At 56.0% G+C, this 24,178-nt stretch overlaps 1 protein-coding gene across 2 annotated transcripts in view; it reads right to left on the bottom strand.

Annotated features, from left to right (window-relative positions):
- Positions 1-333: 333 nt before the first annotated feature.
- LOC119899870 (son of sevenless homolog 1-like) overlaps positions 334-24,178 on the bottom strand; it is a 58,410-nt gene continuing 34,565 nt past the window's right edge. The window contains exons 19-23 of one of the 2 annotated variants that reach the window (XM_038714681.1): positions 21,356-21,528; positions 21,154-21,270; positions 20,486-20,759; positions 1,451-1,572; positions 334-1,365 (exon numbers count right to left, since the gene is read on the bottom strand). In XM_038714681.1, the coding sequence (XP_038570609.1) occupies positions 892-1,365; positions 1,451-1,572; positions 20,486-20,759; positions 21,154-21,270; positions 21,356-21,528 (1,160 nt within the window). In that variant the 3' untranslated portion in view covers positions 334-891. Of the gene's footprint in view, positions 1,366-1,450; positions 1,573-18,744; positions 18,810-20,485; positions 20,760-21,153; positions 21,271-21,355; positions 21,529-24,178 lie in introns of those variants that run through there. The other variant, XM_038714682.1, reaches the window with a different exon arrangement.

Genomic DNA, 24,178 nt, shown 5'->3' with positions numbered 1-24,178 from the left:
GGTCAGGTGAGGTCATTGGTCAAGTGAGGTCAAGTGAGGTGAGGTCAAGTGAGGTGAGGTCATTGGTCAAGTGAGGTGAGGTCATTGGTCAAGTGAGGTGAGGTCATTGGTCAGGTGAGGTCAAGTGAGGTGAGGTCATTGGTCAGGTGAGGTCATTGGTCAAGTGAGGTGAGGTCATTGGTCAAGTGAGGTCAAGTGAGGTGAGGTCATTGGTCAGGTGAGGTCATTGGTCAGGTGAGGTGAAGTCAGGTCATTGATCGAGTGAGGTCAGGTGAGGTCAGGGTGAGGTGAAGATGGAAGGTGCAGTGGACCAGCTTCCAGGTAAGACACAGGTTCTGGGTGTCCGTCCAGCTCGACGGCAGAAACATGTTTATTCCCTTGTTTTGAAGAAGGCAATCATCATGTTAGTTTACATCATAAACAATCAATCATCAGGTCCACCAGAACCAATACAGTACCTCTGTGGTTCTGGTTCCGATACCTGAAGGCTCCTGACACATCTACACCTCAGACCAAGAGTCCACTTCAGCTGTGGCGCACTACAATCCTTACCCACAATCCTCTCTGTCAAGAGTCCCTATTCAACACGAGTTGGTCCAATGAGGTCTGAGCTCACAGAACAGTCAAACAGACGAATGTTCTCCGACGTTCTGCAGCTGGAGGCCATAATCGGGTCTTCAGAATAAGGGCACGTGATCTTTATTTTATCTGGTCTCAGTCCGGATCGGTTCAGAACATTCTTATTGGTCAATCAGATGTTTTATGTCTTTAAATCCATCATTTGGTCTGTTCTGAGCCTATCAGCTGTAGTGTTAGCTCATCTAGCCCCGCCTCCTCCACAGGCTGCCCAATCAGCTGCCACGTCCCCTCCAGGAAGTCCAGACTATCCAATCACAGTGCGGGGGGCATGTCCAGTAGGGGGGGGTGGCTCAGAGACTCCCTCTTGTATGTCTTGGGGGGGAGTTTGGGGACGCCATGTCGGGGTGGGACCGGGGGCCCATCAAGTGGGAGGAGGGAGAGGGGTGGGGAGGGGAGAGGCATCTTCCTGGAGATGGAGGTGGGGGTTATAGGGGTGGGGGGAGGGAGCGGGGGTGAGGAGGAGGAGGCGGCGGGGGCGGAGCATATGGAAGGGGAGGAGGAGGTGGTGGCGGGGAAGAAGGCCTGAGGCAGCAGGTCACAGCAGGGGCGGCCCTGGGGGGGAGGGAGGAGGTGCAGGGGAGAGCTGAGGGGCTCACGAGGCGGCAGGGAGGGGGGGCTGTCGGGGGGGGACGACGACGACAGCGATGAGGAGTAACGAGGGGGGAGGAGCTTACAGGTGGGCTGACGAGGGGGGACAGCAGGGGGGCTGTCCAACTTCGACATCATCTGAGAGAGAGAGAGAGAACAGAACTGGAAGGTTATCTGTCGGTGGATCGACAGAACGTTCATACAGACACAGAAATGTTCTCACCTTAGATGGAGACGACTCGGCCGGAGCAGACTCTGGCCGTCTGCGAGGAGGAACCGGAGGTGGAACCGGAACGTCCTCAGAACCACGACTGAAACTCATCATGGAGGAAACCGAGGACGACCCTGAGTCCAGAGAGAACCAGTTAGAACCACGCAACACCAACGACACACTGTGGTCAGTTTATTAGGAATGCCTGCACACCTGTAGTGTTCAGCCGTTCCCCCAGGAGGTTCTGTGCTGGTGTTGTACTGGACTGCATTACAATTCAGAGGGGTTCCTAATATTCTGACCGCCCCATGTAAACAGCAGCAGCTTTAATTGTGAGCGCAGTAACACACAGGTAAACACAGGTAGATGTTGCCTCAGACTACAGGTGTTCCTAATAAAGTGGACACTGAGATAATCAATAGAACAGTAGCAGAACCTGATAGAACCGGTTAACCCTGCCTGTATCTGATTGGTTCTGTACAATATCACAAAACAGTGAGCTGTCAGCTGATGGTTTCCATGGAGACAGACTCATTATGGAAGCAATGAGGCAGGAGGTGGAGTACAGGTTATCGCTTAGACAGTGGAGTCTGATGGATATCCGCATATCTGCTTTGAGCTGTAAACTGATCAGGTATCAGCTATGATGTCATAACTAATATCTGATCAGTTTTTTACAGTTTATCAGGAAATTCAATCATCTCCGACCTCATCTTACAGAAACCTGATCCCAGATCAGATAAGCAAGTAACGTGACGAACAGAGACACAGCTGAGCGCGATGACGGTGAAGAACAGAGACAGACCTGAGCGCATGACGGTGAAGAACAGAGACAGACCTGAGCGCGATGTCGGTGACCAACAGAGACACAGGGGAGCGCGATGTCGGTGACCAACAGAGACACAGGGGAGCGCGATGTCGGTGGCCAACAGAGACACGGCTGAGCGCGGTGACGGTGACCGACAGAGACACAGCTGAGCGCGATGACGGTGACCGACAGAGACACAGCTGAGCGCGATGACGGTGAAGGACAGAGACACAGCTGAGCGCGATGACGGTGAAGGACAGAGACACAGCTGAGGGCGATGACAGTAACTAACAGAGACACAGGTGAGGGCGATGACAGTGAAGGACAGAGACACAGCTGAGCGCGATGACAGTGAAGGACAGAGACACAGCTGAGCGCGATGACGGTGACCAACAGAGACACAGGTGAGGGCGATGACGGTAACCAACAGAGACACAGCTGAGGGCGATGACGGTAACCAACAGAGACACAGCTGAGCGCGATGACGGTGACCAACAGAGACAGACCTGAGCGCGATATCGGTGACCAACAGAGACAGACCTGAGCGCGATGTCGGTGAAGAACAGAGACACAGCTGAGCGCGATGTCGGTGGCCAACAGAGACACAGCTGAGCGCGATGTCGGTGGCCAACAGAGACAAAGGTGAGCGCGATGACATTGAAGGACAGAGACACAGCTGAGCGCGATGACATTGAAGGACAGAGACACAGCTGAGCGCGATGACGGTGACCGACAGAGACACGGCTGAGCGCGATGACGGTGACCGACAGAGACACGGCTGAGCGCGATGACGGTGACCGACAGAGACACGGCTGAGCGCGATGACGGTGACCGACAGAGACACGGCTGAGCGCGATGACGGTGAAGGACAGAGACACAGGTGAGGGCGATGACGGTAACCAACAGAGACACAGGTGAGCGCAATGACAGTGAAGGACAGAGACACAGCTGAGCGCGATGTCGGTGAAGGACAGAGACACAGCTGAGCGCGATGTCGGTGAAGGACAGAGACACAGCTGAGCGCGATGTCGGTGAAGGACAGAGACAAAGGTGAGCGCGATGACAGTGACCAACAGAGACACAGGTGAGGTCGATGACAGTAACCAACAGAGACACAGCTGAGCGCGATGACGGTGACCAACAGAGACAGACCTGAGCGCGATGTCGGTGAAGAACAGAGACAGACCTGAGCGCGATGTCGGTGGCCAAAAGAGACACAGCTGAGCACGATGTCGGTGACCAACAGAGACACAGCTGAGCGCGATGACGGTGACCTGCAGAGACACGGCTGAGCGCGGTGACGGTGACCTGCAGAGACACGGCTGAGCGCGATGACGGTAACCGACAGAGACACGGCTGAGCGCGATGACGGTAACCAACAGAGACACAGCTGAGCGCGATGACGGTGAAGGACAGAGACACAGCTGAGCGCGATGACGGTGAAGGACAGAGACACAGCTGAGCGCGATGACGGTAACCAACAGAGACACAGCTGAGCGCGATGACGGTAACCAACAGAGACACAGCTGAGCGCGATGACAGTAACCAACAGAGACACAGCTGAGCGCGATGACGGTAACCAACAGAGACACGGCTGAGCGCGGTGACGGTGAAGGACAGAGACACGGCTGAGCGCGGTGACGGTGAAGGACAGAGAAACGGCTGAGCGCGGTGACGGTGAAGGACAGAGACACGGCTGAGCGCGATGACGGTGAAGGACAGAGACACGGCTGAGCGCGATGACGGTGAAGGACAGAGACACGGCTGAGCGCGATGACGGTGAAGGACAGAGACACGGCTGAGCGCGATGACGGTGAAGGACAGAGACACAGCTGAGCGCGATGACGGTGAAGGACAGAGACACAGCTGAGCGCGGTGACGGTGACCAACAGAGACACGGCTGAGCGCGATGACAGTAACCAACAGAGACACGGCTGAGCGCGATGACAGTAACCGACAGAGACACGGCTGAGCGCGATGACAGTAACCGACAGAGACACGGCTGAGCGCGATGACAGTAACCGACAGAGACACAGCTGAGCGCGATGACAGTAACCGACAGAGACACAGCTGAGCGCGATGACGGTGACCGACAGAGACACAGCTGAGCGCGATGACGGTGACCGACAGAGACACAGCTGAGCGCGATGACGGTGAAGGACAGAGACACAGGTGAGGGCGATGACAGTAACTAACAGAGACACAGGTGAGGGCGATGACAGTGAAGGACAGAGACACAGCTGAGCGCGATGTCGGTGAAGGACAGAGACACAGCTGAGCGCGATGACGGTGACCAACAGAGACACAGCTGAGCGCGATGACTGTGACCAACAGAGACAGACCTGAGCGCGATGTCGGTGAAGAACAGAGACAGACCTGAGCGCGATGTCGGTGACCAACAGAGACAGACCTGAGCGCGATGTCGGTGGCCAACAGAGACACAGCTGAGCGCGATGTCGGTGGCCAACAGAGACAAAGGTGAGCGCGATGACATTGAAGGACAGAGACACAGCTGAGCGCGATGACATTGAAGGACAGAGACACAGCTGAGCGCGATGACGGTGACCGACAGAGACACGGCTGAGCGCGATGACGGTGACCGACAGAGACACGGCTGAGCGCGATGACGGTGAAGGACAGAGACACAGCTGAGCGCGATGACGGTGAAGGACAGAGACACGGCTGAGGGCGATGACGGTAACCAACAGAGACACAGGTGAGCGCGATGACAGTGAAGGACAGAGACACAGCTGAGCGCGATGTCGGTGGCCAACAGAGACACGGCTGAGCGCGGTGACGGTGACCGACAGAGACACAGCTGAGCGCGATGACGGTGAAGGACAGAGACACAGCTGAGCGCGATGACGGTGAAGGACAGAGACACAGGTGAGGGCGATGACAGTAACTAACAGAGACACAGGTGAGGGCGATGACAGTGAAGGACAGAGACACAGCTGAGCGCGATGACAGTGAAGGACAGAGACACAGCTGAGCGCGATGACGGTGACCAACAGAGACACAGGTGAGGGCGATGACGGTAACCAACAGAGACACAGCTGAGGGCGATGACGGTAACCAACAGAGACACAGCTGAGCGCGATGACGGTGACCAACAGAGACAGACCTGAGCGCGATATCGGTGACCAACAGAGACAGACCTGAGCGCGATGTCGGTGAAGAACAGAGACAGACCTGAGCGCGATGTCGGTGAAGAACAGAGACACAGCTGAGCGCGATGTCGGTGGCCAACAGAGACACAGCTGAGCGCGATGTCGGTGGCCAACAGAGACAAAGGTGAGCGCGATGACATTGAAGGACAGAGACACAGCTGAGCGCGATGACATTGAAGGACAGAGACACAGCTGAGCGCGATGACATTGAAGGACAGAGACACAGCTGAGCGCGATGACGGTGACCGACAGAGACACAGCTGAGCGCGATGACGGTGACCGACAGAGACACAGCTGAGCGCGATGACGGTGACCGACAGAGACACAGCTGAGCGCGATGACGGTGACCGACAGAGACACGGCTGAGCGCGATGACGGTGACCGACAGAGACACGGCTGAGCGCGATGACGGTGACCGACAGAGACACGGCTGAGCGCGATGACGGTGAAGGACAGAGACACAGGTGAGGGCGATGACGGTAACCAACAGAGACACAGGTGAGCGCAATGACAGTGAAGGACAGAGACACAGCTGAGCGCGATGACGGTGACCGACAGAGACACGGCTGAGCGCGATGACGGTGAAGGACAGAGACACAGGTGAGGGCGATGACGGTAACCAACAGAGACACAGGTGAGCGCAATGACAGTGAAGGACAGAGACACAGCTGAGCGCGATGTCGGTGAAGGACAGACACAGCTGAGCGCGATGTCGGTGAAGGACAGAGACACAGCTGAGCGCGATGTCGGTGAAGGACAGAGACAAAGGTGAGCGCGATGACAGTGACCAACAGAGACACAGGTGAGGGCGATGACAGTAACCAACAGAGACACAGCTGAGCGCGATGACGGTGACCAACAGAGACAGACCTGAGCGCGATGTCGGTGAAGAACAGAGACAGACCTGAGCGCGATGTCGGTGGCCAAAAGAGACACAGCTGAGCACGATGTCGGTGACCAACAGAGACACAGCTGAGCGCGATGACATTGAAGGACGGAGACACAGCTGAGCGCGATGACATTGAAGGACAGAGACACAGCTGAGCGCGATGACAGTGAAGGACAGAGACACAGCTGAGCGCGATGACGGTGACCAACAGAGACACAGCTGAGCGCGATGACGGTAATCAACAGAGACACAGCTGAGCGCGATGACATTGAAGGACAGAGACACAGCTGAGCGCGATGACATTGAAGGAAGAGACACAGCTGAGCGCGATGACGGTGACCAACAGAGACACGGCTGAGCGCGATGACGGTGACCAACAGAGACACGGCTGAGCGCGGTGACGGTGACCTGCAGAGACACGGCTGAGCGCGGTGACGGTGACCTGCAGAGACACGGCTGAGCGCGATGACGGTAACCGACAGAGACATGGCTGAGCGCGATGACGGTAACCGACAGAGACACAGCTGAGCGCGATGACGGTGAAGGACAGAGACACAGCTGAGCGCGATGACGGTAACCAACAGAGACACAGCTGAGCGCGATGACGGTAACCAACAGAGACACAGCTGAGCGCGATGACAGTAACCAACAGAGACACAGCTGAGCGCGGTGACGGTAACCAACAGAGACACAGCTGAGCGCGGTGACGGTGAAGGACAGAGACACGGCTGAGCGCGGTGACGGTGAAGGACAGAGACACGGCTGAGCGCGATGACGGTGAAGGACAGAGACACGGCTGAGCGCGATGACGGTGAAGGACAGAGACACGGCTGAGCGCGATGACGGTGAAGGACAGAGACACGGCTGAGCGCGGTGACAGTGACCAACAGAGACACGGCTGAGCGCGGTGACAGTGACCAACAGAGACACGGCTGAGCGCGATGACAGTAACCAACAGAGACACGGCTGAGCGCGATGACAGTAACCGACAGAGACACAGCTGAGCGCGATGACGGTGACCGACAGAGACACAGCTGAGCGCGATGACGGTGACCGACAGAGACACAGCTGAGCGCGATGACGGTGAAGGACAGAGACACAGGTGAGGGCGATGACAGTAACTAACAGAGACACAGGTGAGGGCGATGACAGTGAAGGACAGAGACACAGCTGAGCGCGATGTCGGTGAAGGACAGAGACACAGCTGAGCGCGATGACGGTGACCAACAGAGACACAGGTGAGGGCGATGACGGTAACCAACAGAGACACAGCTGAGCGCGATGACTGTGACCAACAGAGACAGACCTGAGCGCGATGTCGGTGAAGAACAGAGACAGACCTGAGCGCGATGTCGGTGACCAACAGAGACAGACCTGAGCGCGATGTCGGTGGCCAACAGAGACACAGCTGAGCGCGATGTCGGTGGCCAACAGAGACAAAGGTGAGCGCGATGACATTGAAGGACAGAGACACAGCTGAGCGCGATGACATTGAAGGACAGAGACACAGCTGAGCGCGATGACATTGAAGGACAGAGACACAGCTGAGCGCGATGACGGTGACCGACAGAGACACGGCTGAGCGCGATGACGGTGACCGACAGAGACACGGCTGAGCGCGATGACGGTGACCGACAGAGACACGGCTGAGCGCGATGACGGTGAAGGACAGAGACACAGCTGAGCGCGATGACGGTGAAGGACAGACACGGCTGAGCGCGATGACGGTGAAGGACAGAGACACAGCTGAGCGCGATGACGGTGAAGGACAGAGACACGGCTGAGGGCGATGACGGTAACCAACAGAGACACAGGTGAGCGCGATGACAGTGAAGGACAGAGACACAGCTGAGCGCGATGTCGGTGAAGGACAGAGACACAGCTGAGCGCGATGTCGGTGAAGGACAGAGACAAAGGTGAGCGCGATGACAGTGACCAACAGAGACACAGGTGAGGGCGATGATAGTAACCAACAGCTGAGCGCGATGACGGTGACCAACAGAGACAGACCTGAGCGCGATGTCGGTGAAGAACAGAGACAGACCTGAGCGCGATGTCGGTGACCAACAGAGACACAGCTGAGCGCGATGTCGGTGGCCAACAGAGACACAGCTGGGCACAATGTCGGTGACCAACAGAGACAAAGGTGAGCGCGATGACATTGAAGGACAGAGACACAGCTGAGCGCGATGACATTGAAGGACAGAGACACAGCTGAGCGCGATGACAGTGAAGGACAGAGACACAGCTGAGCGCGATGACGGTGACCAACAGAGACACAGCTGAGCGCGATGACGGTGACCAACAGAGACACAGCTGAGCGCGATGACGGTGACCGACAGAGACACAGGTGAGCGCGATGTCGGTGAAGGACAGAGACACAGGTGAGCGCGATGTCGGTGAAGGACAGAGACACAGGTGAGGGCGATGACGGTGGCCAACAGAGACACAGGTGAGGGCGATGACGGTGGCCAACAGAGACACAGCTGAGCGCGGTGACGGTGAAGGACAGAGACACGGCTGAGCGCGGTGACGGTGAAGGACAGAGACACGGCTGAGCGCGGTGACGGTGAAGGACAGAGACACGGCTGAGCGCGATGACGGTGAAGGACAGAGACACGGCTGAGCGCGATGGCGGTGACCGACAGAGACACGGCTGAGCGCGATGGCGGTGACCGACAGAGACACGGCTGAGCGCGATGACGGTGAAGGACAGAGACACAGGTGAGGGCGATGACAGTAACCAAAAGAGACACAGGTGAGCGCGATGACAGTGAAGGACAGAGACACAGCTGAGCGCGATGTCGGTGAAGGACAGAGACACAGCTGAGCGCGATGACGTGACCAACAGAGACACAGGTGAGGGCGATGACGGTAACCAACAGAGACACAGCTGAGCGCGATGACTGTGACCAACAGAGACAGACCTGAGCGCGATGTCGGTGAAGAACAGAGACAGACCTGAGCGCGATGTCGGTGACCAACAGAGACAGACCTGAGCGCGATGTCGGTGGCCAACAGAGACACAGCTGAGCGCGATGTCGGTGGCCAACAGAGACAAAGGTGAGCGCGATGACATTGAAGGACAGAGACACAGCTGAGCGCGATGACATTGAAGGACAGAGACACAGCTGAGCGCGATGACATTGAAGGACAGAGACACAGCTGAGCGCGATGACGGTGACCGACAGAGACACGGCTGAGCGCGATGACGGTGACCGACAGAGACACGGCTGAGCGCGATGACGGTGAAGGACAGAGACACAGCTGAGCGCGATGACGGTGAAGGACAGACACGGCTGAGCGCGATGACGGTGAAGGACAGAGACACGGCTGAGGGCGATGACGGTAACCAACAGAGACACAGGTGAGCGCGATGACAGTGAAGGACAGAGACACAGCTGAGCGCGATGTCGGTGAAGGACAGAGACACAGCTGAGCGCGATGTCGGTGAAGGACAGAGACAAAGGTGAGCGCGATGACAGTGACCAACAGAGACACAGGTGAGGGCGATGATAGTAACCAACAGCTGAGCGCGATGACGGTGACCAACAGAGACAGACCTGAGCGCGATGTCGGTGAAGAACAGAGACAGACCTGAGCGCGATGTCGGTGACCAACAGAGACACAGCTGAGCGCGATGTCGGTGGCCAACAGAGACACAGCTGGGCACAATGTCGGTGACCAACAGAGACAAAGGTGAGCGCGATGACATTGAAGGACAGAGACACAGCTGAGCGCGATGACATTGAAGGACAGAGACACAGCTGAGCGCGATGACATTGAAGGACAGAGACACAGCTGAGCGCGATGACAGTGAAGGACAGAGACACAGCTGAGCGCGATGACGGTGACCAACAGAGACACAGCTGAGCGCGATGACGGTGACCAACAGAGACACAGCTGAGCGCGATGACGGTAATCAACAGAGACACAGCTGAGCGCGATGACGGTGACCGACAGAGACACAGGTGAGCGCGATGTCGGTGAAGGACAGAGACACAGGTGAGCGCGATGTCGGTGAAGGACAGAGACACAGGTGAGGGCGATGTCGGTGAAGGACAGAGACACAGGTGAGGGCGATGTCGGTGGCCAACAGAGACACAGGTGAGGGTGATGACGGTGGCCAACAGAGACACAGCTGAGCGCGGTGACGGTGAAGGACAGAGACATGGCTGAGCGCGGTGACGGTGAAGGACAGAGACACGGCTGAGCGCGGTGACGGTGAAGGACAGAGACACGGCTGAGCGCGATGACGGTGAAGGACAGAGACACGGCTGAGCGCGATGACGGTGAAGGACAGAGACACGGCTGAGCGCGATGGCGGTGACCGACAGAGACACGGCTGAGCGCGATGGCGGTGACCGACAGAGACACGGCTGAGCGCGATGGCGGTGACCGACAGAGACACGGCTGAGCGCGATGACGGTGAAGGACAGAGACACAGGTGAGGGCGATGACAGTAACCAACAGAGACACAGGTGAGCGCGATGACAGTGAAGGACAGAGACACAGCTGAGCGCGATGACGGTGACCAACAGAGACACAGGTGAGGGCGATGACGGTGACCAACAGAGACACAGGTGAGGGCGATGACGGTAACCAACAGAGACACAGCTGAGCGCGATGACGGTGACCAACAGAGACAGACCTGAGCGCGATGTCGGTGAAGAACAGAGACAGACCTGAGCGCGATGTCGGTGAAGAACAGAGACAGACCTGAGCGCGATGTCGGTGACCAACAGAGACACAGCTGAGCGCGATGTCGGTGGCCAACAGAGACACAGCTGAGCGCGATGTCGGTGACCAACAGAGACAAAGGTGAGCGCGATGACATTGAAGGACAGAGACACAGCTGAGCGCGATGACATTGAAGGACAGAGACACAGCTGAGCGCGATGACATTGAAGGACAGAGACACAGCTGAGCGCGATGACATTGAAGGACAGAGACACAGCTGAGCGCGATGACATTGAAGGACAGAGACACAGCTGAGCGCGATGACATTGAAGGACAGAGACACAGCTGAGCGCGATGACGGTGACCAACAGAGACACAGCTGAGCGCGATGACGGTAATCAACAGAGATACAGCTGAGCGCGATGACATTGAAGGACAGAGACACAGCTGAGCGCGATGACGGTGACCGACAGAGACACAGCTGAGCGCGATGACGGTGACCAACAGAGACACAGGTGAGGGCGATGACAGTAACCAACAGAGACACAGCTGAGCGCGATGACGGTGACCAACAGAGACAGACCTGAGCGCGATGTCGGTGAAGAACAGAGACAGACCTGAGCGCGATGTCGGTGGCCAAAAGAGACACAGCTGAGCACGATGTCGGTGACCAACAGAGACACAGCTGAGCGCGATGACATTGAAGGACGGAGACACAGCTGAGCGCGATGACATTGAAGGACAGAGACACAGCTGAGCGCGATGACAGTGAAGGACAGAGACACAGCTGAGCGCGATGACGGTGACCAACAGAGACACAGCTGAGCGCGATGACGGTAATCAACAGAGACACAGCTGAGCGCGATGACATTGAAGGACAGAGACACAGCTGAGCGCGATGACATTGAAGGACAGAGACACAGCTGAGCGCGATGACGGTGACCAACAGAGACACGGCTGAGCGCGATGACGGTGACCAACAGAGACACGGCTGAGCGCGGTGACGGTGACCTGCAGAGACACGGCTGAGCGCGGTGACGGTGACCTGCAGAGACACGGCTGAGCGCGATGACGGTAACCGACAGAGACACAGCTGAGCGCGATGACGGTGAAGGACAGAGACACAGCTGAGCGCGATGACGGTAACCAACAGAGACACAGCTGAGCGCGATGACGGTAACCAACAGAGACACAGCTGAGCGCGATGACAGTAACCAACAGAGACACAGCTGAGCGCGGTGACGGTAACCAACAGAGACACAGCTGAGCGCGGTGACGGTGAAGGACAGAGACACGGCTGAGCGCGGTGACGGTGAAGGACAGAGACACGGCTGAGCGCGATGACGGTGAAGGACAGAGACACGGCTGAGCGCGATGACGGTGAAGGACAGAGACACGGCTGAGCGCGATGACGGTGAAGGACAGAGACACGGCTGAGCGCGGTGACAGTGACCAACAGAGACACGGCTGAGCGCGGTGACAGTGACCAACAGAGACACGGCTGAGCGCGATGACAGTAACCAACAGAGACACGGCTGAGCGCGATGACAGTAACCGACAGAGACACAGCTGAGCGCGATGACGGTGACCGACAGAGACACAGCTGAGCGCGATGACGGTGACCGACAGAGACACAGCTGAGCGCGATGACGGTGAAGGACAGAGACACAGGTGAGGGCGATGACAGTAACTAACAGAGACACAGGTGAGGGCGATGACAGTGAAGGACAGAGACACAGCTGAGCGCGATGTCGGTGAAGGACAGAGACACAGCTGAGCGCGATGACGGTGACCAACAGAGACACAGGTGAGGGCGATGACGGTAACCAACAGAGACACAGCTGAGCGCGATGACTGTGACCAACAGAGACAGACCTGAGCGCGATGTCGGTGAAGAACAGAGACAGACCTGAGCGCGATGTCGGTGACCAACAGAGACAGACCTGAGCGCGATGTCGGTGGCCAACAGAGACACAGCTGAGCGCGATGTCGGTGGCCAACAGAGACAAAGGTGAGCGCGATGACATTGAAGGACAGAGACACAGCTGAGCGCGATGACATTGAAGGACAGAGACACAGCTGAGCGCGATGACATTGAAGGACAGAGACACAGCTGAGCGCGATGACGGTGACCGACAGAGACACGGCTGAGCGCGATGACGGTGACCGACAGAGACACGGCTGAGCGCGATGACGGTGACCGACAGAGACACGGCTGAGCGCGATGACGGTGAAGGACAGAGACACAGCTGAGCGCGATGACGGTGAAGGACAGCTGAGCGCGATGACGGTGAAGGACAGACACGGCTGAGCGCGATGACGGTGAAGGACAGAGACACAGCTGAGCGCGATGACGGTGAAGGACAGAGACACGGCTGAGGGCGATGACGGTAACCAACAGAGACACAGGTGAGCGCGATGACAGTGAAGGACAGAGACACAGCTGAGCGCGATGTCGGTGAAGGACAGAGACACAGCTGAGCGCGATGTCGGTGAAGGACAGAGACAAAGGTGAGCGCGATGACAGTGACCAACAGAGACACAGGTGAGGGCGATGATAGTAACCAACAGCTGAGCGCGATGACGGTGACCAACAGAGACAGACCTGAGCGCGATGTCGGTGAAGAACAGAGACAGACCTGAGCGCGATGTCGGTGACCAACAGAGACACAGCTGAGCGCGATGTCGGTGGCCAACAGAGACACAGCTGGGCACAATGTCGGTGACCAACAGAGACAAAGGTGAGCGCGATGACATTGAAGGACAGAGACACAGCTGAGCGCGATGACATTGAAGGACAGAGACACAGCTGAGCGCGATGACAGTGAAGGACAGAGACACAGCTGAGCGCGATGACGGTGACCAACAGAGACACAGCTGAGCGCGATGACGGTAATCAACAGAGACACAGCTGAGCGCGATGACGGTGACCGACAGAGACACAGGTGAGCGCGATGTCGGTGAAGGACAGAGACACAGGTGAGCGCGATGTCGGTGAAGGACAGAGACACAGGTGAGGGCGATGACGGTGGCCAACAGAGACACAGGTGAGGGCGATGACGGTGGCCAACAGAGACACAGCTGAGCGCGGTGACGGTGAAGGACAGAGACACGGCTGAGCGCGGTGACGGTGAAGGACAGAGACACGGCTGAGCGCGGTGACGGTGAAGGACAGAGACACGGCTGAGCGCGATGACGGTGAAGGACAGAGACACGGCTGAGCGCGATGGCGGTGACCGACAGAGACACGGCTGAGCGCGATGGCGGTGACCGACAGAGACACGGCTGAGCGCGATGACGGTGAAGGACAGAGACACAGGTGAGGGCGATGACAGTAACCAAAAGAGACACAGGTGAGCGCGATGACAGTGAAGGACAGAGACACAGCTGAGCGCGATGTCGGTGAAGGACAGAGACACAGCTGAGCGCGATGACGTGACCAACAGAGACACAGGTGAGGGCGATGACGGTAACCAACAGAGACACAGCTGAGCGCGATGACTGTGACCAACAGAGACAGACCTGAGCGCGATGTCGGTGAAGAACAGAGACAGACCTGAGCGCGATGTCGGTGACCAACAGAGACAGACCTGAGCGCGATGTCGGTGGCCAACAGAGACACAGCTGAGCGCGATGTCGGTGGCCAACAGAGACAAAGGTGAGCGCGATGACATTGAAGGACAGAGACACAGCTGAGCGCGATGACATTGAAGGACAGAGACACAGCTGAGCGCGATGACATTGAAGGACAGAGACACAGCTGAGCGCGATGACGGTGACCGACAGAGACACGGCTGAGCGCGATGACGGTGACCGACAGAGACACGGCTGAGCGCGATGACGGTGAAGGACAGAGACACAGCTGAGCGCGATGACGGTGAAGGACAGACACGGCTGAGCGCGATGACGGTGAAGGACAGAGACACGGCTGAGGGCGATGACGGTAACCAACAGAGACACAGGTGAGCGCGATGACAGTGAAGGACAGAGACACAGCTGAGCGCGATGTCGGTGAAGGACAGAGACACAGCTGAGCGCGATGTCGGTGAAGGACAGAGACAAAGGTGAGCGCGATGACAGTGACCAACAGAGACACAGGTGAGGGCGATGATAGTAACCAACAGCTGAGCGCGATGACGGTGACCAACAGAGACAGACCTGAGCGCGATGTCGGTGAAGAACAGAGACAGACCTGAGCGCGATGTCGGTGACCAACAGAGACACAGCTGAGCGCGATGTCGGTGGCCAACAGAGACACAGCTGGGCACAATGTCGGTGACCAACAGAGACAAAGGTGAGCGCGATGACATTGAAGGACAGAGACACAGCTGAGCGCGATGACATTGAAGGACAGAGACACAGCTGAGCGCGATGACATTGAAGGACAGAGACACAGCTGAGCGCGATGACAGTGAAGGACAGAGACACAGCTGAGCGCGATGACGGTGACCAACAGAGACACAGCTGAGCGCGATGACGGTGACCAACAGAGACAGCTGAGCGCGATGACGGTGACCAACAGAGACACGGCTGAGCGCGATGACGGTAATCAACAGAGACACAGCTGAGCGCGATGACGGTGACCGACAGAGACACAGGTGAGCGCGATGTCGGTGAAGGACAGAGACACAGGTGAGCGCGATGTCGGTGAAGGACAGAGACACAGGTGAGGGCGATGTCGGTGAAGGACAGAGACACAGGTGAGGGCGATGTCGGTGGCCAACAGAGACACAGGTGAGGGTGATGACGGTGGCCAACAGAGACACAGCTGAGCGCGGTGACGGTGAAGGACAGAGACATGGCTGAGCGCGGTGACGGTGAAGGACAGAGACACGGCTGAGCACGGTGACGGTGAAGGACAGAGACACGGCTGAGCGCGATGACGGTGAAGGACAGAGACACGGCTGAGCGCGATGACGGTGAAGGACAGAGACACGGCTGAGCGCGATGGCGGTGACCGACAGAGACACGGCTGAGCGCGATGGCGGTGACCGACAGAGACACGGCTGAGCGCGATGGCGGTGACCGACAGAGACACGGCTGAGCGCGATGACGGTGAAGGACAGAGACACAGGTGAGGGCGATGACAGTAACCAACAGAGACACAGGTGAGCGCGATGACAGTGAAGGACAGAGACACAGCTGAGCGCGATGACGGTGACCAACAGAGACACAGGTGAGGGCGATGACGGTGACCAACAGAGACACAGGTGAGGGCGATGACGGTAACCAACAGAGACACAGCTGAGCGCGATGACGGTGACCAACAGAGACAGACCTGAGCGCGATGTCGGTGAAGAACAGAGACAGACCTGAGCGCGATGTCGGTGAAGAACAGAGACAGACCTGAGCGCGATGTCGGTGACCAACAGAGACACAGCTGAGCGCGATGTCGGTGGCCAACAGAGACACAGCTGAGCGCGATGTCGGTGACCAACAGAGACAAAGGTGAGCGCGATGACATTGAAGGACAGAGACACAGCTGAGCGCGATGACATTGAAGGACAGAGACACAGCTGAGCGCGATGACATTGAAGGACAGAGACACAGCTGAGCGCGATGACATTGAAGGACAGAGACACAGCTGAGCGCGATGACATTGAAGGACAGAGACACAGCTGAGCGCGATGACATTGAAGGACAGAGACACAGCTGAGCGCGATGACGGTGACCAACAGAGACACAGCTGAGCGCGATGACGGTAATCAACAGAGATACAGCTGAGCGCGATGACATTGAAGGACAGAGACACAGCTGAGCGCGATGACGGTGACCGACAGAGACACAGCTGAGCGCGATGACGGTGACCAACAGAGACACAGGTGAGGGCGATGACAGTAACCAACAGAGACACAGGTGAGGGCGATGACAGTAACCAACAGAGACACAGCTGAGCGCGATGTCGGTGACCAACAGAGACACAGCTGAGCGCGATGTCGGTGGCCAACAGAGACACGGCTGAGCGCGATGACGGTGAAGGACAGAGACACAGCTGAGCGCGATGACGGTGGCCAACAGAGACACGGCTGAGCGCGATGACGGTGGCCAACAGAGACACGGCTGAGCGCGATGACGGTGACCAACAGAGACACGGCTGAGCGCGATGACGGTGACCAACAGAGACACGGCTGAGCGCGATGACGGTGAAGGACAGAGACACAGCTGAGCGCGGTGACGGTGACCAACAGAGACACAGCTGAGCGCGATGACGGTGAAGGACAAAGACACAGCTGAGCGCGATGACGGTGAAGGACAGAGACAGACCTGAGCGCGATGTCGGTGACCGACAGAGACACAGCTGAGCGCGATGTCGGTGGCCAACAGAGACACGGCTGAGCGCGATGACGGTGAAGGACAGAGACACAGCTGAGCACGATGACGGTGAAGGACAGAGACACAGCTGAGCGCGATGACGGTGAAGGACAGAGACAGACCTGAGCGCGATGTCGGTGACCAACAGAGACACAGCTGAGCGCGATGTCGGTGGCCAACAGAGACACAGCTGAGCGCGATGACAGTAATCAATAGAGACACAGCTGAGCGCGATGACGGTGACCAACAGAGACACAGCTGAGCGCGATGACAGTAATCAATAGAGACACAGCTGAGCGCGATGACGGTGACCAACAGAGACACAGCTGAGGGCGATGACGGTGAAGGACAGAGACACAGGTGAGCGCGATGACAGTGAAGGACAGAGACACAGGTGAGCGCGATGACAGTGAAGGACAGAGACACAGGTGAGCGCGATGACGGTGACCAACAGAGACAGACCTGAGCGCGATGTCGGTAACCAACAGAGACACGGCTGAGCGCGATGACGGTGAAGGACAGAGACACGGCTGAGCGCGATGACGGTGAAGGACAGAGACACGGCTGAGCGCGATGACGGTGAAGGACAGAGACACAGCTGAGCGCGATGACATTGAAGGACAGAGACACAGCTGAGCGCGATGACGGTGAAGGACAGAGACACAGCTGAGCGCGATGACGGTAATCAACAGAGATACAGCTGAGCGCGATGACATTGAAGGACAGAGACACAGCTGAGCGCGATGACGGTGACCGACAGAGACACAGCTGAGCGCGGTGACGGTGACCAACAGAGACACAGCTGAGCGCGATGACGGTGAAGGACAGAGACACAGCTGAGCGCGATGACGGTGACCAACAGAGACAAAGGTGAGCGCGATGACAGTGACCAACAGAGACACAGGTGAGGGCGATGACAGTAACCAACAGAGACACAGCTGAGCGCGATGACGGTGACCAACAGAGACAGACCTGAGCGCGATGTCGGTGAAGAACAGAGACAGACCTGAGCGCGATGTCGGTGACCAACAGAGACACAGCTGAGCGCGATGTCGGTGGCCAACAGAGACATAGCTGAGCGCGATGTCGGTGACCGACAGAGACAAAGGTGAGCGCGATGACGGTAATCAACAGAGATACAGCTGAGCGCGATGACATTGAAGGACAGAGACACAGCTGAGCGCGATGACAGTAACCAACAGAGACACGGCTGAGCGCGATGACATTGAAGGACAGAGACACAGCTGAGCGCGATGACGGTGACCAACAGAGACACAGCTGAGCGCGATGACGGTGACCAACAGAGACACAGCTGAGCGCGATGACGGTGACCAACAGAGACACAGCTGAGCGCGATGACGGTGAAGGACAGAGACACAGTTGAGCGCGATGTCGGTGACCAACAGAGACACAGCTGAGTGTGATGGACGGGAGGAGGTACAGAGAGATGGGAGGATCAATACTAACGTGGACCGTGAGGCAAAGAGACCACAGAGAAGATGCTGTCGCAGGCTGCAGAGGGAAGAGGAGAAAACACTGTGAGGAGCAGGAGGAGTGGCCGGACGGAGAAGAAGCGAGAAAGGAGGAGGAAAGAGAGGTGCAGGAGAAGGGAGGAGGATCAGGAGTGGGAGGAGAAGCAGGAGGAGGAGAAGCAGGAGGAGGAGAAGCAGGAAGGAGGAAAGAGAAGAGCAGGAGGAGAGGAGATGGAAGAGCAGGAGGAATAAACTAAGATAGCCGTTTCCCCCTTTCCAGTCTTTATGCTAAGCTAAGATTTCAGTTGAAAGACAAACTTTAGCTTGATGTATTTCAGTGATAAAAAAAGCTGTCGTCCAGTCAGCAGGTCCCCTGGACGACAGGTGTTGGGACCTGTTAGCTCTGAGGCCAGGCAGCATATTCATTCCCATGTTCAACTCTCGCTGTGTCCCACAGAAACACCTGTTCCCCCTGTTCCCCCCACAGAAACACGTTTTAATAAGGTGAACCTGCTCTCTGTCTCTGACTGATCAATGAAGCGGAAAGATAATGACGGACTTCTGATCAGCTGGCTGATTGATCTCCACTCTGCTCGTTCAGCTCGTTCACTGATGATCAGCAGCTGGACGACATGCACAGCAAAGGAGGTTAGTGTGAGTGGTTAGTGTCCGAGACAGGAAACCATTTCCATGTTCAGTTCTGTGATTGGACATCGACCTGAGAACACTTTTTTTTCTCTTACTCAAATATAACCTGCCGTTCAGCATTAGTTACCAAGGCAACTGAGGACAGACAGTCCTGACCATGAAGGACCCAGAAGGGAACAATCCCATCCAACTACCAGCCAACCACCTGCCTCTGCACAACATGGAAGCTCCTGTCAGGCATCATAGCGGCTAAGATGAGTAGGCACATGGCTCAATACGTGGACAGAGCCCAGAAGGGAATGGGGCAGTAATACCAGGGGAGCCAAGCAACAGCTACTGGTTGATAGAGCAGTCACTCAAGACTGCAAGACCAGGCAGACCAATCTGTGCACCGCCTGGATTGACTACAAGAAAGCCTACGACTCAATGCCACATTCATGGATAGTGGAATGCTTGGAAATGTACAAGATCAACAGGACACAATAGCCTTCATCAAGAACTCAATGGGGCTGTGGAGGGTTTCACCCCAAATCCAGCACCCTGCGACTGTACACCAAGCGTAGCGAGGGGGGCCGAGGGATACTGAGTGTCAAGACCACTGTCCAGGATGAAACGACGAAGATCCAGGGGGACATCAGGAAGATGGCCCCCAAAGATAAAGGGCTGAGTGAATCAGGTCAAAATGGAAGACCCCTCCTAAGGAGGCTGAGAATGACCGAGCTAAGATCCTGTGGAACTTCAAGATCCAGACTGACAAACTGGTGATGGCTAACCAACCAGATATCGTGTTGATCGACAAACAGCAGAAGAAGGGTGCAGTGATAGATTGAGTGATGCCAAGAGACGGCGACAGCGAGAAAGAGTAACACCAGAAGCTCGAAGTCTTAGGGTTGTACTCCCTTTTGTTGCCAGCTGTTTAGACAGTAATGGCTGTGTGATGTGTTATTTTGAGGGGACAACAAATTTACAAGCTGTTATACAAGCTGTGCTAACATCTGCAAGAGTTCAAAGGCCGGGCTTCTGTTAGACCTGTGATTTGTAGGATTGTGTTCAGTGGGCGGGTCTTACTTGAGTGGAAGGGGCTGCTGGGACCCTGCGGCGAGTCGAACACGCTGCCTACATCTGTGGAGCTGGAGGCGCCGGAGGCAGGTGGAGGAGTCAGTGGGGTGCGGGGGGAGTTGGGGGCAGAGACGGCCCCGCCTTCTGCCTCGTTATCAGGGATGCGGCTGTAACTGATCTTCCTGGGCTCGTTCTGCAGCGGCGTCGGGTGTCGCATGGTGCCGAGCCTTGCCGAGGTAGGCCGGATCCCCGGAGACTTCAGAGGACAGGTGTACTTCTTCACCTGGACACGGCGGGAGGGGTAATAGATACTATATATTAAATATTAATACAGTTCATTTTCTGTTTTTATTTGGGTGCACATTAAGGTGGACTGTATCAAATTTAATATTAAAAGGAAATCAGCCCCTGATTTATCCCGGTCCATGAAAACCAGTTAGATAACGTAGACCAGAATCCCTGAACCTGAACACTGGGACTGATGTTTGGTGTTTTCAGGAGTTTATTACGGGTTCATCAGGGTTCCTTTATGGGCTTCAAGAGGTTCTATACTGATTCAGGTCTCAGCAGGAGGTTCTTTACTGATTCAGGTCTCAGCAGGAGGTTCGGGTTTTTGTAAACTCAGGACTGATGTTTAGACCGAGTTCAGGTGTTTGTGTTACCATGGTGATACTTACAAATCGAGGTAACGATCGGGCATTTCGAGGTTCGATCTCCAGAGACTTGTTGAACAGGTGATCAGCGAAGTCCTTCTCGGACATGTCCTCCATTGGGTTAAGGTTTTCAAAGAACTTCTGCTCCAGAAACACAGAGAACACCGTCACACCTCTGACTCCACATGCCAATGTAAACAGGAAGTGACATAACCATCAGACAGACCCTGATGTCGCTTTCCACTCTCAGACAGTACGGCTGGTTCTGGTACTGTTGGATCTCTCCGGTGATTTCAGCCACTTTCCGTCTCTTGCTGAAGTTGATCAGGTCTTTTCCGTGCCGGCGCAGGAAGTCGGGGTTTCCCTCCTCCGTCTTCAGGATGTTGGTCAGGTAGATTCCTGGCAAACAGACAGAGGCACCTTTAACCTTTGACATTTCCTGTCTAACCTTCACGAACAGACAGCAGACAGGTGACAGGTGACAGGTGACAGTGAAGGCAGACAGGTGACAGCAGACAGTTAACAGGTGACAGGTAACAGGTGACAGCAGACAGCAAACAGGTAACAGGTGACAGCAGACAGGTGGCGGCAGACAGTTAACAGGTGACAGGTAACAGGTGACAGCAGACAGGTAACAGCAGACAGGTGACAGCAAACAGGTAACAGGTGACAGCAGACAGGTGACAGCAGACAGGTGACAGGTGACGGGGGATAAGTGACAGCAGACAGGTAACAGCAAACAGGTAACAGCAGATAAGTGACAGCAGACAGGTAACAGGTGACAGCAGAAGGGTGACAGCAGACAGGTGACAGCAGACAGGTAACCGCAAACAGGTGACAGCAGACAGGTAACAGGTGACGGGGGATAAGTGAAAGCAGACAGGTAACAGCAAACAGGTAACAGCAGATAAGTGACAGCAGACAGGTAACAGGTGACAGCAGAAGGGTGACAGCAGACAGCAGACAAGTGACAGCAGACAGGTAACCGCAAACAGGTGACAGGTGACAGCAGATAGGTGACAGCAAACAGGTAACAGCAGACAGGTGACAGGTGACAGCAGACAGGTAACAGCAAACAGGTAACAGGTGACAGCAAACAGGTAACAGGTGACAGCAGACAGGTAACAGCAGACAGGTAACAGGTGACAGCAGACAGGTAACAGCAAACAGGTGACAGGTGACAGCAGATAGGTGACAGCAGACAGGTAACAGGTGACAGCAGACAGGTGACAGCAGACAGGTAACAGGTGACAGCAGACAGGTAACAGCAAACAGGTGACAGGTGACAGCAGATAGGTGACAGCAGACAGGTAACAGGTGACAGCAGATAAGTGACAGCAGACAGGTGACAGCAGACAGGTAACAGGTGACAGCAGACAGGTAAAAGGTGACGGGGGATAAGTGACAGCAGACAGGTAACAGCAAACAGGTAACAGCAGATAAGTGACAGCAGACAGGTAACAGGTGACAGCAGACAGGTAACAGCAAACAGGTGACAGGTGACAGCAAACAGGTGACAGGTGACAGCAAACAGGTGACAGGTGACAGCAGACAGGTAACAGCAAACAGGTGACAGCAGACAGGTAACAGGTGACAGCAGACAGGTAACAGCAAACAGGTAACAGCAGATAAGTGACAGCAGACAGGTGACAGCAGACAGGTAACAGGTGACAGCAGACAGGTGACAGGTGACAGCAGACAGGTGACAGCAGACAGGTGACAGCAGACAGGTGACAGGTGACAGCAGACAGGTGACAGCAAACAGGTGACAGCAGACAGGTGACAGCAAACAGGTAACAGCAAACAGGTAACAGCAAACAGGTAACAGCAAACAGGTAACAGCAAACAGGTAACAGCAGACAGGTAACAGCAGACAGGTAACAGGTGACAGCAGACAGGTAACAGCAAACATGTGACAGGTGACAGCAGACAGGTAACAGCAAACAGGTGACAGGTGACAGCAGACAGGTAACAGCAAACAGGTAACAGGTGACAGCAGACAGGTGACAGCAAACAGGTAACAGGTGACAGCAAACAGGTGACAGGTGACAGCAGACAGGTGACAGCAGACAGCAAACAGGTGACAGCAGACAAGTGACAGCAGACAGGTGACAGGTGACAGGTAACAGGTGACAGGTAACAGGTAACAGGTGACAGCAGACAGGTGACAGGTGACAGCAGATAAGTGACAGCAGACAGGTAACAGGTGACAGCAGACAGCAAACAGGTGACAGCAGACAAGTGACAGCAGACAGGTGACAGGTGACAGGTAACAGGTAACAGGTGACAGCAGACAGGTGACAGCAAACAGGTGACAGCAGACAGGTAACAGCAAACAGGTGACAGCAGACAGGTAACAGCAAACAGGTGACAGCAGACAGGTAACAGGTGACGGGGGATAAGTGACAGCAGACAGGTAACAGCAAAAAGGTAACAGCAGATAAGTGACAGCAGACAGGTGACAGCAAACAGGTAACAGGTGACAGCAGACAGGTGACAGCAGACAGGTAACAGGTGACAGCAGACAGGTGACAGGTGACAGCAGACAGGTAACAGCAAACAGGTGACAGCAGACAGGTAACAGCAAACAGGTGACAGCAGACAGGTAACAGCAAACAGGTGACAGCAGACAGGTAACAGGTGACGGGGGATAAGTGACAGCAGACAGGTAACAGCAAACAGGTAACAGCAGATAAGTGACAGCAGACAGGTGACAGCAAACAGGTAACAGGTGACAGCAGACAGGTGACAGCAGACAGGTAACAGGTGACAGCAGACAGGTGACAGCAGACAGGTGACAGCAGACAGGTGACAGGTGACAGCAGACAGGTGACAGCAAACAGGTGACAGCAGACAGGTAACAGCAGACAGGTAACAGCAGACAGGTAACAGCAGACAGGTAACAGCAGACAGGTAACAGGTGACAGCAGACAAGTGACAGCAGACAGGTAACAGCAAACAGGTGACAGGTAACAGCAAACAGGTGACAGGTGACAGCAGACAGGTAACAGCAAACAGGTAACAGGTGACAGCAGACAGGTAACAGCAA

This window comes from Micropterus salmoides, unplaced genomic scaffold (genome assembly GCF_014851395.1).
Source record: "Micropterus salmoides isolate LMB-PRFRI ecotype aquatic unplaced genomic scaffold, ASM1485139v1 Ms_hic_scaffold_12, whole genome shotgun sequence".
NCBI lineage: Eukaryota > Metazoa > Chordata > Actinopteri > Centrarchiformes > Centrarchidae > Micropterus > Micropterus salmoides.
This window is presented reverse-complemented; position numbering and strand designations above follow the sequence as displayed.